General features: G+C 33.7%; 2 protein-coding genes across 6 annotated transcripts in view; one reads left to right on the forward strand and one right to left on the reverse strand.

The window, feature by feature from the left end:
* LOC105128490 (pto-interacting protein 1-like) overlaps positions 1 to 1737 on the reverse strand; it is a 16732-nt gene extending 14995 nt beyond the window's left edge. The window contains exons 1-2 of one of the 4 annotated variants that reach the window (XM_011030195.1): positions 1017 to 1731; positions 38 to 728 (exon numbers count right to left, since the gene is read on the reverse strand). In XM_011030195.1, coding sequence (XP_011028497.1) covers positions 46 to 728; positions 1017 to 1479 — 1146 coding nt within the window. In that variant the 5' untranslated portion in view covers positions 1480 to 1731 and the 3' untranslated portion in view covers positions 38 to 45. Of the gene's footprint in view, positions 1 to 31; positions 729 to 1016 lie in introns of those variants that run through there. The other 3 variants (XM_011030196.1, XM_011030197.1, XM_011030198.1) reach the window with 3 other exon arrangements.
* LOC105128489 ((+)-neomenthol dehydrogenase-like) overlaps positions 1 to 13893 on the forward strand; it is a 15808-nt gene extending 1915 nt beyond the window's left edge. The window contains exons 1-5 of one of the 2 annotated variants that reach the window (XM_011030194.1): positions 7844 to 7928; positions 8033 to 8276; positions 8380 to 8454; positions 8592 to 8774; positions 13321 to 13893. In XM_011030194.1, coding sequence (XP_011028496.1) covers positions 7903 to 7928; positions 8033 to 8276; positions 8380 to 8454; positions 8592 to 8774; positions 13321 to 13701 — 909 coding nt within the window. In that variant the 5' untranslated portion in view covers positions 7844 to 7902 and the 3' untranslated portion in view covers positions 13702 to 13893. Of the gene's footprint in view, positions 1 to 7843; positions 7929 to 8032; positions 8277 to 8379; positions 8455 to 8591; positions 8775 to 13024; positions 13208 to 13320 lie in introns of those variants that run through there. The other variant, XM_011030192.1, reaches the window with a different exon arrangement.
* The last annotated feature ends 780 nt before the right edge of the window (positions 13894 to 14673 follow it).

Consider the following 14673-nt stretch of genomic DNA (forward strand, 5'->3'; position numbering starts at 1 on the left):
ACAATCAATGCAGTGAACAAAAGCAGAGGATGTGCATGTAAGGTTTTATACTGACAACAAGTGGGGATTGGGTTGAGGTTCCATACAACTTAGAATTCTATCGACAATCTGCCCCATTTCTGGTCTCCCTTCGGAATTCTCTAGTAGAGCCAAATTGGCTACATGGATCAATACACTTAACTGCTCCAAATTCGCATTCCCATTAAGTTTTGGATCCAGTAGATTAGCCCAAACTTCTACATCATCACTCTTCCTCCACTCCTCGGTCCATTCAGCAAGCGTCACAGAACCTTGTATTGATTTGAGGCCTGTGATGAGCTCAAGTAGTAGCACCCCGTAGCTATAAACATCAATCTTGGGTGTTGCAAGGCCTGTATTGAGGTAGTTGATGTCAATATAACCGAAAGAGCCCTTGATGCTAGTTGGAGAAGTACTAGGAGTGGTGCTAGTTTCTGAGTCTGGTCTGTCATAGCCTAACTTGCATAGCCCGAAGTCGGCTAACTTGGCGTGGTCATCGTCAACTAAGAGGATGTTAGAGGACTTGACATCCCTGTGAATGATGGTTGGATCAGCTCGCGAGTGGAGGTAATCGAGCGCTCGAGCAATGTCAAGTGCAATGCTTAAGCGGCTAGACCATGAAAGAATACCCGAGGATTGGCCATGGTAAGTATGGATCCTGTCAAAGAGAGTCTTGTTTGGGACATACTCTAGTAGAAGAAGTTGTTCTCCTGCAGAGACCCGTTAAATTAGTGTTAGTTCGCCTAGTTTTTGGATTTGGAACATTTGTTTGCCTCTTAATCTTGGGATGTAAAATGATCCTTGGGAGAGTAGGGCTAAATCTGTAAGTTGTTGTCTAACCCTTGCAGTGACACACTCGTGGGACCTATACGAACCCTAGGATTCATCAAACCAACGTTTTTCCAAGAATAATCAACTGGCATGCATATACGTGATTAATAAACTGAAGTGATGAAAGGTTGAAGAAGAATATATAAAATTAAGAAGAGTTGGCATACCTTTTTCCAAGCAGAAACCCATCAACCTGGCTAAATTTGGATGAGAAATCCGTAACAAGACTGAGACTTCATCCAAGAATATCTTCTTGCTCCCACCTCTATCCTCCATCACTCTCTTCACGGCCCCGAATCGTCCATCCCCAAGATCTGCAAGATAAACAAAAGAAGTAGCTCCAACCCCTATCCGAATTCGAAAATCCCTTGTCGCCATCTTCAACTCCTCGAGTGCGTAAGTCCGTATGACACCGGGGCACCACTTGGTAACCACTTCTTCTTGCTCTACTACTCTTCCTGTAACTTGGACAGCAGCAGTGCAGCGATGATCACGATCATCACTTGCTTTTTTATGATCAAGGTGCATGAAATATCTCCTCAAGGCTGTGATTACAAGGATTACTAGGGATATGGCTCCAATTATCCACAGATTTCTTGGATGTTTGGTGGAGAATCCAAAGAGCCACATGATATCAGTTTGGTGGATTTAATTGCCTTCTTGTTCTTGCTATTGCTAGATATTAATTTGCTAAGCTAATGCCTAGCTCTGAATCATGATATCTTTGTTTTTCATGGCAATTAAGATCGAGCTGAATGTTGTAATTAATCAATGCCCTTTTACACATAAAGCCGTGAGTATGTAGGTGACAAGGAAAGATGTAAAGATTCATAGCTTTGGAATATTTGAGCACTTGGCGTTGGAAGCGTCCTCCGAGTGATAGCTACACGAGGGTCTTAATTAAATCTATTTTATTATATATATATATATATATATATATGTTTTTAAAACCGGGCATGAATTTAATCTAAATTAATTAATGTGAAAACTAGTTAAAAACACTTTTATTATTGGATGAAAAATAATATTATAGGAGTATTAATTAATTTGGAGATTAATATTTAAGCTGGAAATGCGTGGACGTGGGCTTGAACAATACGCTGGACTGGCATGAAAGATGCCAATAAGTGCCTGTATTATGGATATAAGGATAATCGAACAATTCTTGATATGACAATAAGTCGACTCAAAGAAAAGAAGCTGCCCAAGCAATACTGGATTGAAGCTGTATCATGTGCAATATATTTGCTGACCCGTTGGCCAACCAGAAGTTTGCAAGCTGTCACTCCACAAGAAGCATGGAGTGGTCACAAACCAAGTGTTACTCATCTTCGAGTCTTTGGTTGTGTGGCATATGCAAAGATCCCAGATGCAAGAAGGACCAAACTTGATGATAAAAGCGAGAAATGCATATTTGTCGGATACGGTGAGAGAAAGATGGGATACAAGCTGTATAATCCCATCACCAAGAAGGTAATTATGAGTAGAGATGTTATCTTTGAAGAAGATAAAACTTAGCAATGGAATGATGACCAAGAAGCAGTTAAATGGATTAGCACTGATTTGATCCTTGAAGATGAAGAAGTACCAACAGTACTTGCAGAAGGTCCAATAGTACCAGAAGATGAGCCACAAAGTCCGGTACACAGATTTCCTGTATTCAACAGGAGAAACACATCTGAATCATCATCAACACCATCATCATCAGAACCATCATCAGCATCCTCATCAGAAGGACCAAGAAGGATGAGAAATCTAGAATAGTTGTATGACGCCACTCAAGTTATGAAAGATACAACTTTATTTTATTTCTTTGCAGATAGTGACCCACTTAGCTTCAATGAAGCTATCACAGAAGAGAAGTGGATAAAAGCAATGGATGAAGAAATACATGCCATTGAGAAGAATGATACGTGGAAGCTGACTTATCAACCAAAAAACAAGAAAGCAATAAGTGTCAAATGGGTCTACAAGAAAAAGAAGAATGCAAAAGGAGAAGTGCAAAGATACAAAGCAAGATTAGTGGCGAAAGGCTACAAACAGAGAGAAGGCATTGACTATGGAGAAGTGTTTGCTCCAGTAGCCCGACTAGAGACAATCAGACTGATGATCTCACTGGCAGCACAACATAGATGGAAGATCTATCAACTCGACGTGAAGTCAGCATTTCTGAATGGCTTCCTAGAAGAAGAGATCTATGTTGAACAACCACTTGGATACATTGATGCTGAAAATGAAGGCAAAGTATACAAGTTGAAGAAGAGATCTACGGTTTGAAGAAAGCTCCGCGTGCTTGGAATACTAGAATTGACAGGTATTTTCAAGACAATGGATTTAAAAAATGTCCATATGAACATGCAATTTATGTGAAGAAAGAAGCAGATGGCAGCATATTATTTGTGTGCCTATATGTTGATGACTTGATATTCACCGGCAACAATCCTACCATGTTCGAAGACTTCAAGAAAAGCATGGTACAAGAGTTTGAGATGACAGACATTGGTCTGATGACACATTTTCTTGGCTTAGAAGTGGTGCAGAAAGAAGAAGGGATTTTTGTATCCCAAAGCGATTATGCCAAAGATATTCTTGAAAGGTTCAAGATGGAAAGCTGCAATCTGGTATCAACTCTAGTTGAGAATGGAGTGGAATTGAGGAAAAGTAAAGTTGGAAATGTTGATCCAACTTACTTCAAAAGCTTAGTAGGAAGCTTAAGGTACTTGACATGTACCAGACCAGATATACTCTATGGAGTCGGATTGATCAACAGATATATGGAGAAGCCAGACCAGTCTCATTTGAATGCAGCCAAGAGAATTCTTCGCTACATCAAAGGCACAATAAATGAAGGTATGTTTTATACCTCAAGTACAAATTTTAATCTTACTGGCTACTCGGATAGTGATTGGGGTAGAGATCTGGATGAAAGAAAAAGTACAACAGGGTTTGTATTTTTCATAGGAGATACATCTTTCACATGGTCATCTAAGAAGCAATCGATTGTCACGTTATCAAGTTGTGAAGCTGAGTATGTTGCTGCCAACTTAGCTGTATGCCATTTAATATGGTTAAGGAATTTGCTGAAGTTTTTGGGATTTCCCCAAGAAAATCCTACAGAGATTTATATCGATAATCGATCAGTGATTGCATTGGCAAAGAACCCGGTGTATCATGAAAGAAGTAAACATATTGATACACGTCATCACTTCATCCGAGAGCATGTAAAGAATAAAGAAGTCGAGCTGATATCCTGCAAGACAGATGATCAAGTTGCAGATATCTTTACCAAACCATTGAAAAGAGAAGTATTTATCAGATTGAAATTCATGCTTGAAATGACATCCCTCGATTGAGTTTAAGGGGGAGATTTGTTGAAATAAAACTCAATCTAGAAGGTCAAGAAAGGCAACCACCAGCTGTCACCGCCCAACCGTCCAGCCGCCAGCCACTAGCCGCCGGCCACTTTCACACCGTCGGCCACAACCGCCTTCACACTTGAAGGTTGAATTTTCTTGTTTTGAATTCGTGTATAAATAGGTAGCTAAGTGTATGCAATTATGTGTGGAGAGATTGAGAGAAACACTAGAGAGAAAGAGAGAAAGAAAGAGGGGTTGTTATTGTAAGCTTTTCATTATTGTAAGCTTGTTGTTCTTGAAATAAAAGAGTGTGTTTTATCCCCTCCGAGTGTTTCAAAGCCACCACAAGTGGTTTCTCCCACCAACATTCTTATCTTGACAACTAGATATTTCAACAAGGAATTGTCAAAATTTGTTTTCTCCTTCAGTTTATTCCTCGAAAAAAGCCAAAAGGAGCTAGGTGATGCTGATGGCCTCACTAAAAAAAAGGTTGAGAAGCTGGTGGAAGAGTTCTGGAGGATATTGTTCAGAATGATTTAGTGGAAACGAAACATTGGCTTACCCTCTTTCAGCTTACATTGTTTCCAAGGCTGTATAGGAAATCTCATGGGAATAGCCAAAAGGAAGGTGAAAATAAAAAGACAGAATTTTATGTTGGAGAGTTGTTCTTTGTCAAAAGAGCTAACATTTTGTTTAATGTATTGAATGATATAATGCCCTAAGAGAATAAAGGTGGGGAGAGCAATTCATATTCTGTATCTCCACGCTGAATTTCTAATTAAAGATGGGATATTTTGCCGTTTAAAGTTGATGGATGCTTCAAGTTTCAATTGAGAACTAGCCATCACTGACATGTCAAAGAAACAATTATTTCTTCTACTCTGGAGCAACGATAATATCACCTGAATGCTTATCGATCTCAGTTGGAACTTGCCGTTTTGGAAGTGTTTATCTTCACAACTCTATATTTCTGAAAGCACTCCCCACCACGTGATATAAGCAAACAGTAATGGTACAATAATAACATAGAAAATATATAAATTCTAATTAGTAAAAACAATTATAGATATGAAACATAAATTTATTATTTTATTTTATTTTTTAAATAAATATATAGTGGTTGCATTCTCAAGAGATTTCCAATACCTTTAAGCAAATTATAAGTCTTTATCTCTACTAGAAAACAACTCAAAGGAGATTAAAATAAAATCCAAATAAAAATAATAAATCCAAAAAATCATAGAAAAAATAACAAAATTAGTCTTAATAACAATTTTTAGATCTAATTTTGAGAGATCTAATGGTCCAATAAGAGACAGAATGGCTTTCAATAGAAATTTTTTTTTTCAGATTCACCTGAAATTTTTTTAATTTGATTTAAAAGTTGGATATCTTGTTATCATAGTTTTAAGTTGCTAATCTATTTTAGTGCTACTATACCTCCTTTTGGTCCTTAAATGAGCCTAATAGTCCATAAATAAGTATATGTTAGGCTATTCAAATAGTCTTTCTAAATCAAATTTTTATTTAGTTATGTCAGACTCACACCTAAATGCTAAGAATTTTCAGCTTTTACAAGTTCAACTGCATCATTCTTTCTAAGATAGAGAGAGCTCATCCTCAAATTTTGTTTATCCTCTGGATAAGGTGTCAAGTGTTGAACATTAAAACTTCAAAAAAATTTAGATAGATAGAAAGGCAGTGTGTATAAGAATTTATCTTTTACAACATCTTATGAGGTCCTACCTTCATTTATTTCAGTTTGTTGTACTTGCCCACTAGAACTCTGTCACGAGTAAGTATTGCTATACTAAATCACTAACCTCAAACACTACTCTCATATGATGAGTATTAGTCAGGATCTTATATTTGACATTATTATTAGTAATTAGTATTAGTCAGGATCTTATATTTGACATTATTATTAGTAATTATCTTGTTAACTTGCTCTTGAATACTATACAAGTAATCTGTTATATTGTTAGCTTAAATACTAGGTCATTTGATATAAGAAACATGCATCAACTTCAATACTCTTAAAAGGTTTTTTCCATAAACAATCTCAAATGAATTTATTTGGGTAGTATGATTTTGAGACATATTATAAGCAAATTTTACTTGCAGCAATGTCATATCTAATTTTTTTGGCTTGCCTCCTACTAAACTCTACAACAAGTTGTCAAGGCTATGATTAACCAGCATAGTTTGCTTATCTGTATGAGGATGATATATACCATTAAAGTTCAGTTGAGTTCTCAATCTTTGTTTAGAAAATCTTCCAAAAGTTATCCATAAACTTCACATCTTTATCTTAAGTGATAGATTTAAGAATGTCATATAAACAAACCACCTTATTGAAGGAAATGTGGGCTATATGGGACACATTCATGGTCTTCTAACAAACTATGCAATGGGCATCTTTGAGAATTTATTCACAATAATAAAAATAAAATTCATGGTTCATTAGTTACAAGCTAAGCTTAACATAAAATCCATACTAATATCCATCTAGTATTGGAGTATATGGTCCAACATTTGATAAGGCTCTCTTAGACCTCTAACATGTTTTCTCATAAAACTAGATGCCTAGCCTAATATTTTATGTTATTACCTACTTTTAACTTTATAAAAAAATCAAGAAAATAGAAAAAAAATCCGAAACACAAAAGGATATATAAGAAGAAAGCTTAGAAGATTGTCGAAGTTGGTGGTGAAAGATCAAAATAACAAGTGAAAAAATTATAAAATAAAAATATATAAGATTAGCGAAATTGGCAACCCTATTTAAATTAACAAAGGGTTTCATTGGTGAAAATATTTTTATTTGAGGTAAAGAAATCAAATTTAGATAGGTAAGAAATAAAAAAGAATTTTGAAAGACTTAATTAATCTTATTAAGAACTTAATTGAAAGGAAAATCAGTTTTTAAAATCAATTTAGGTGTTAATTAATTAAAATCTGAGGACTTAATTGATTTTTTAGGAGGTTTAATTTGATGAATAGGGGTCTAACTGTAAGAATATTAAAGTTTTATTTATTTGATGTGGCGAATCTTAAAATAAATTTCTATGGAAAGAATTTGTAAAACAAGTAAACATAAAAAAATAAACTATATATATATATATATATTACATAAAAATATCAAAAAATAATATTTAAAAATAGGTTAAAAAATATATATTTTTACTTACCTGATATGGTAAAATTTAAAAAACAAATTAGAATAGAAATACTAATAAAGTAAATATTGGAGTACCTGAATTTGTAATGATAAAAGTTTAATTTTTATAAAAATAAAAGAAGAAAAAGAAGGGCTAAAGAGGAGGAAAGGTGGAGGGGTAATTTATCATATTATAACTTAAATATTATTAATAAATTTATTAATATATATTAGCAACAAATATATTTTATTGGTAATTCCTTCCATAATAATGACAATTTTTTTTGTCGTCTTTTTATTTTCACCTGTAATTTTTTAAGTATTACCGACAAATATCTACATTGAACAAGCCTCGTGAGTGAACATTTTGGACTTTTTGGCTATTTGGAGGTCACTGCATACGTGGGAACCAAAAGGGGTCACAACATACGTGACTTCTCTCTTCTTACTTGTCATCTTCTTAGCTATTATGGATATCTATAAATTGTCCCAACAATTATCCCGGTAGCATCACACAATCTGAAGCTCTCGCCAACAATGGCAGAAGTACTTCCAACCAAAAGGCACTTCTTTATTACGAAACCTCTCCTCTGCAACATGTGTTGACTCGAAAAATACACTCACAAACTTCATATGCTAATACCTTTTTTTTTGTATGAAATTTCAGGATTGCAGTCGTTACGGGTGCAAATAAAGGGATTGGTTTAGAGATTTGCAGGCAGCTGGCATCTAAAGGGGTCCTGGTGGTTTTAACAGCTAGAGATGAGGAGAGGGGTCTTGAAGCTGTCAAAAGCCTCAAAGTTTCAGGTTTTTCTGATGTAGTTTTTCATCAACTTGATGTGGTGGACGATCTCAGTATCGCTTCCTTGGCCAATTTCATCAGAAACCAATTCGGAAGGCTTGATATATTGGTAATGTTCTCTATTGCTTCCAAGTAGTTCTTTACTTCTTAATAAATTTATGTGTTCCTGGCACTGGTCTACAAATTCTAATATGTTTAGGAAACCGCGACAGGTGAACAATGCAGGCATTGCTGGAACAGAAATTAAAGAAGATGACTGGAAGAAGTTAAGATTAGGTGTTGAAGATGTAAGTCTCTCAAAGTAATACTATCTTCTTATAAATTTCGTTGACATTGATGATAATGGAATTCTGAACTTGGAAAAAAAATACAGGTATATATGTTTTCAATCTCTAACGTTTTGCTTTATTGGATTATTGATCAGATTATAGGTGTAAATGCTGCATCGCAAAGAAAACTTATGAAGCAAACTTATGAAATGTCAATTAGTTGCCTGAGAACAAATTATTTTGGAATCAAGCAGCTAACTGAAGCATTAATTCCTATCCTTGAACAATCCAATTCTGCAAGAATAGTCAATGTCTCCTCCTCCTTCGGGAAGCTAAAGGTAAACACGCCATATATATCCATCTCTTTCAGGCAGTAGATATAGTTTCATTATCATATTCCAATCAGCATACATATATATATGGAAAAGTTCACTACCAAAATTTGTTTCTCCTGCAGTTTATTCCTAATTTCCTAATGAAAAAACCAAAAAGATGCTAGGTGATGGTTGATGGCCTCACAGAAGAAAAAGTTGAGGAGCTGGTGGAAGAGTTCCTGGAGGATCTTAAGAATGATTTAGTGGAAACCAAACATTGGCCTACCCTTTTTTCAGCTTATATTATGTCCATGGCTGCTCAAAATGCCTACACAAGGACTTTGGCGAAGAAGTATCCCAAAATCGCAATCAATGAAGTTTGTCCTCGTTTTACTTGCTCGGACTTTAATTATAACACTGGAAGCGTAACTACTGAAGAAGCTGCACGAGATCCTGCTATGCTGGCTCTGATGCCTGATCATTAGTGCCCTTTTGGCTGCTTTTTTTTTCAGACAGAAATGTCAACTTTTGAATATAAACCAATGTACTTGCAGTGTATGCATGTTATGTACTAAGAGAATAAAGATGGGGGACGGGCCATCACTGATATGTAAAAGAATCAATTAGTTATTCTCTATAAATCATTTCTTCTTCTCTGTTTTGGATTGTATTTAAGCAACGATTTCACCTGAATGCCCATTTCAGTTGGAATTTGCAAGTGCATATATATACACACGCTAATCCTAGTACATGAAAAATTCGTAACAGGATAAGTATATAAACCTTTGCTTTCGAATGCCTGATAATTACATATAGCTAAGAGATTACAATCAATGCAGTGAACAAAAGCACAGTACGTGCACGTAAGGAAACACTGTGAAAATAATTAAAAATATTAATAAAATACCTCAATTAAAAAACTAAAATCTCTCATTTTATAATAGCCACGTTTCTATTTCTATTTCTTTTTCTTTTATAAAAACACCAACATTTTTTTTGTCTTTTTCTTCTCTCATCAACCTTTTCTTTTCTCTTCTCTCCTCATCCACACACGCACACACGGTATATTTTCTCCTCTTATTTTCTTCTCTTTTCTTAACTTCACTCACAGTTAAATTAAGGTAAAAATTTTATTTTATATATGTTTTATTCATTATATTTATTTTTTATTTTTAATAATTACATGAATGTTATTGTAGGATTTGTTTTTCATATAAGATCAATTTTGTTGGATTTTAGTTGAATTTATTTTAGTTGTTAATTTATTTTTTTGTTGGATTATGGGTTCTAGAATAGGATTTCTAGGTTAGGTGAAAAAAATTAGTTGATTTATTTATTTGTTGCTATTGTTTTATATTTTTTTGTGTTATTTATTTGTTGCAAATCTGTTTGAGTTGATTTTCTTCTTTTTTCCAAGCAACTCAGTTCTTGAGTATTACTATTAAGTGTTGATTTATATCAATTTAATTTATTTTAGTTATTTTGGACTTTTGTTAAATAGAATTTTTTTTTAAATTTTTTTTTAAATAATTATTGATGTTATTACTGACAGACTAAGTTTGTCGACATATTTCACACAACCCAACATCCACATTTCGTGGTTCCATTGAAAATTAAGGATGACCATTATTAAATTGTTTCTAGGCTTTGCCATTGAAAATGTGCGCGCATTATGACTTCATCCATCTCATATGTCATGTCATGTACTTAGTAGTTTTTGGAGATATAAATAATCTTTTTAATCTGTCAATGATTGTAAAGTATCTTAGTTTTCTATGTGTGACAAAAGTCTTTCTCCTGTTAGTTCTGGGTTTATGCCCAACACGTCAACAGGTTCCGTATTCGGCCAAATCTACATTTTCTAGGAAGTGCAGCATGCAAAATTTTGGACACATGTCAATTTTATAGTATCCTAGATCAAGGAGTTTCATAATAAAAGTTCTCTTTTAGCTATTACTTTAAGGTAAAATATTTCTCGTCCATTTGATAATTCTATTATAGTCAACCTTTTTCAGTCCGTGATCTAATTTAATGGTGAATACATGTGCGATAACTGATAATTTAATATGATTTATGTATCCATCTTATAAATATTTATCATAATTTTTTAAAAAATTAAAAAACCTGGTTGTGTCTATATTTGGTTCTTCATCTATGATTGAAAATTCACTTGCATAACCTTGATTCATTCTCATTGCATTTATAGCCATACTCCTATAATGATTACTATTATCATCTATAGCTCTTGCTAGAACTAAAAGTTAACCCAATCATATTTTCTACCATGATCTCATAAGAAACATTTAGTTCTCTATGTGTAAACTAATACAAGTATTTCTCCATTAACCCTTTCTATAAAAGATGCATAATTGTAACATCTAAATCAAGAAATTTTTTATTTTTAGACCTTTACATGGACATTTAATACCTCATCCACTAATATTTTTTAGATTAGATAGTGCGTATTTACTAAAACCTTCAACTCCATTATAATAATTCATCCCACTTAGCCATTCAGGTAAAACTCGATACATTCAAGAATGATCATTCATTATATATATGAAATTTATATAGAATATTGATAATAATATGTAGTAATTAATAATGTGAACTAAACAAATTATTGATACTCAACTAATAAATTATCATTGGTTTAATTCAAACTTATTCCATCTATGTTAATAGTACCTTTAAATCATCATCAATTTTCTACAAAAATTATTCCTCCACATTTATCATAATTACCAACTTAACAATAAAATTCACAAAATATGAAACTTACCAATTAAATATGTCATAATTTATTTCATTATAAAACACCTAAGTCATAAAATCAAACTCAATTTCATCAAATAACAAACAAATATAATTTTTTTAAATCTCAAATAAATCCTAACATGCACAAATCATATATTTATACAACAAATTTTTATGGAAAAAATATATAAAACAAGTAAACACAAAAACAAATTGCATATACTACATAAAAATATCAAGAAAATAACATTTTAAAAATAAGTTAAAAAATGGATCGTTTTATTTACTTGATGCGGCGAATCTTTAAAAAAAAAACTAGAATAAAGATGATAATAAACTAAGCACTAGGATGATTGAATTTATGATGATAAAAAATTAATTTGTAAAAAATTACAGAAGGGTGATTGTGTTGTTTCTTTATATAAGAAAAATAGAAAGAAATAAAAAGGAAAAGAGAGGGGGTTGTTAATTTATTAGGTTATAATTTAAATATTACCTTTAAATTTACTAACATACATTAGTAGTAATAAGTATATTTTGTTGATGATTTTTTTTATAATAATACCAAAAAAAAATTTCATTTTTTTTATTTCCAACTATAATTTCTGATTATATATATACCAACAAATGTCTACATCGAAAAATCGTGCGTCAGGGAACATTTGGGACTTTTTGCCTCTCTTGAGGTCACCGCATACGTGGGAACCGAAAGTGGTCATAGCATGCGTATGTGACCACCCTCTTATTACTTGTCATCTTCTTAGTTATTATGGATGTCTATAAATTGTCCCAACAATTATCTCGCTAGCATCACACAATCTGAAGCTCTCGCCAACAATGGCAGAAGTACTTCCAACCAAAAGGCACTTCTTTATTACGAAACCTCTCCTCTGCAACATGTGTTGACTCGAAAAATATACTCACAAACTTCATATTCTAATACCTTTCTTTTTATTATATGAAATTTCAGGATTGCAGTCGTTACGGGTGCAAATAAAGGGATTGGTTTAGAGATTTGCAGGCAGCTGGCATCTAAAGGGGTCCTGGTGGTTTTAACAGCTAGAGATGAGGAGAGGGGTCTTGAAGCTGTCAAGAGCCTCAAAGTTTCAGGTTTTTCTGATGTAGTTTTGCATCAACTTGATGTGGTGGACGATCTCAGTATTGCTTCCTTGGCCAATTTCATCAGAAACCAATTCGGAAGGCTTGATATATTAGTAATACACTCATTTCCTTCCAAAGAGTTCTTTCGTCTTGATAAATGTATATTGTGACTGTAACTTGTCTACAGATTCTAATATGTTTAGGCAACCGCAAACGGTGAACAATGCAGGCGTTCTTGGAAGCGGAGTTAAAGCAGAAGACAGGAAGAACTTTAGATATACTGTTGAAGATGTAAGTCTCTCAAAGTGATATGATCTTATAAATGTCGTTGATAACGATTATAATTAAAGAAATAAAGAAAAGACAAGTATATGTTTTCAATTTCTAACGTTTTTCTGTATTGGAGTATTGATCAGATTACAGGTCCAAATGCTGTACCACAAAAAAAATTTGTGAACCAAACTTATGAAATAACAGTCAGTTGCCTGAGAACTAATTATTACGGAACCAAACACCTAACTGAAGCGTTAATTCCTATCCTTGAGCAATCCAGTTCTGCAAGAATAGTCAATGTCTCCTCCACCCTGGGGAAGCTTAAGGTAAACACGCCATATCCATCTCTTTCAGGCAGTAGACATAGTTTCATTATCATATTCCAATCAGCATACATATATATGGATAAGTTCACGACCGAAATTTGTTTCTCCTGCAGTTTATTCCTAATGAAAAAGCCAAAAAGGAGCTAGGTGATGTTGATGTCGTTACAGAAGAAAAGGTTGAGAAGCTGGTGGAAGATTTCCTGGAGGATGTTAAGAGTGATTTAGTGGAAACCAAACGTTGGCCTACCCTTTTTTCAGCTTATATAGTGTCCAAGGCTGCTCTTAATGCCTACACAAGGATTTTGGCGAAGAAGTACCCCAAAATTGCAACCAACGCAGTCTGTCCAGGTTTTACTAGCACAGACATCAATGATAGCACTGGGATTTTCACTACTGAAGAAGCTGCACGAGGTCCTGTTATGCTGGCTCTGATGCCTGATCATCAGCGCCCTTCTGGCTGCTTCTTTTTTCAGACAGAAATGTCAACTTTTTGAATGATATCGACCAATGTACTTGCGGTGTATGCATGTTATGTACTAAGAGAATAAAGGTGGGGAGAGCTATTCTTATCCTATATCTCCGCGCGAAAGTTTTATAAATGATGGGATATTTCACCACACAAAGTTGATGTATGCTTCGAGTTTTAATTGACTGGTATATAAAAGAAGCAATTATTTCTCTTTTAATCATTTTAATTTTCTTCTGGATTGTATTTAAGCAACCTATCACTTGAATGCCCATTTCAGTTGGAATTTGCAGTTGTGGAAGCGTGCTTATCTTGACAACTCAATATTTCAATGAGGAATTATCAAAATTTGTTTTCTCCTCCAGTTTATTCCTCGAAAAAAGCCAAAAGGAGCTAGGTGATGCTGATGGCCTCACTGAAGAAAAGGTTGAGAAGCTAGTGGAAGAGTTCTGGAGGATATTGTTAAGAATGATTTAGTGGAAACCAAACATTGGCCTACCCTTTTTCAGCTTATATTGTTCCAAATACTGTGTAGGAAATCTCATGGGAAGAGCCAAAAAGGAAAGTGAAAATAAAAAGACAAAGAAATTTGAGTTTCATCCCTTTATTTTTATAGCTTTAAAGGCACTTTGAAGAGCTAAAACAATATTTTTATGACGGAGAGCTATTCTTAGTCAAAAGAGCTAAAATTTTGTTTAATATATTGAATGATATAATGCCCTAAGAGAATAAAGGTGGGGAGAGCTATTCATATTCTAGATCTCCACGCTGAATTTCTAGTGAATTTTAATTCACTCACAATGTACATAAACATTTTTCTCTTGAAAAACCAGTTAATTAACAGTTTTTTTCAAAAAAACCAGTGCAGTTAATTGATTTCACTAGCACTGTTTACGTGAATGTAAACAATAATTTTTTTAAAAAATAGTTTAAGGTGAATTAAATTTATTTGTACTTTAATCTTAATTTTATTCCTAATAATATTTAAGCCACGTTGTTT

Source organism: Populus euphratica, unplaced genomic scaffold (genome assembly GCF_000495115.2).
Source record: "Populus euphratica unplaced genomic scaffold, PopEup_1.0 scaffold14.1, whole genome shotgun sequence".
NCBI classification, from domain to species: Eukaryota; Viridiplantae; Streptophyta; class Magnoliopsida; order Malpighiales; family Salicaceae; genus Populus; species Populus euphratica.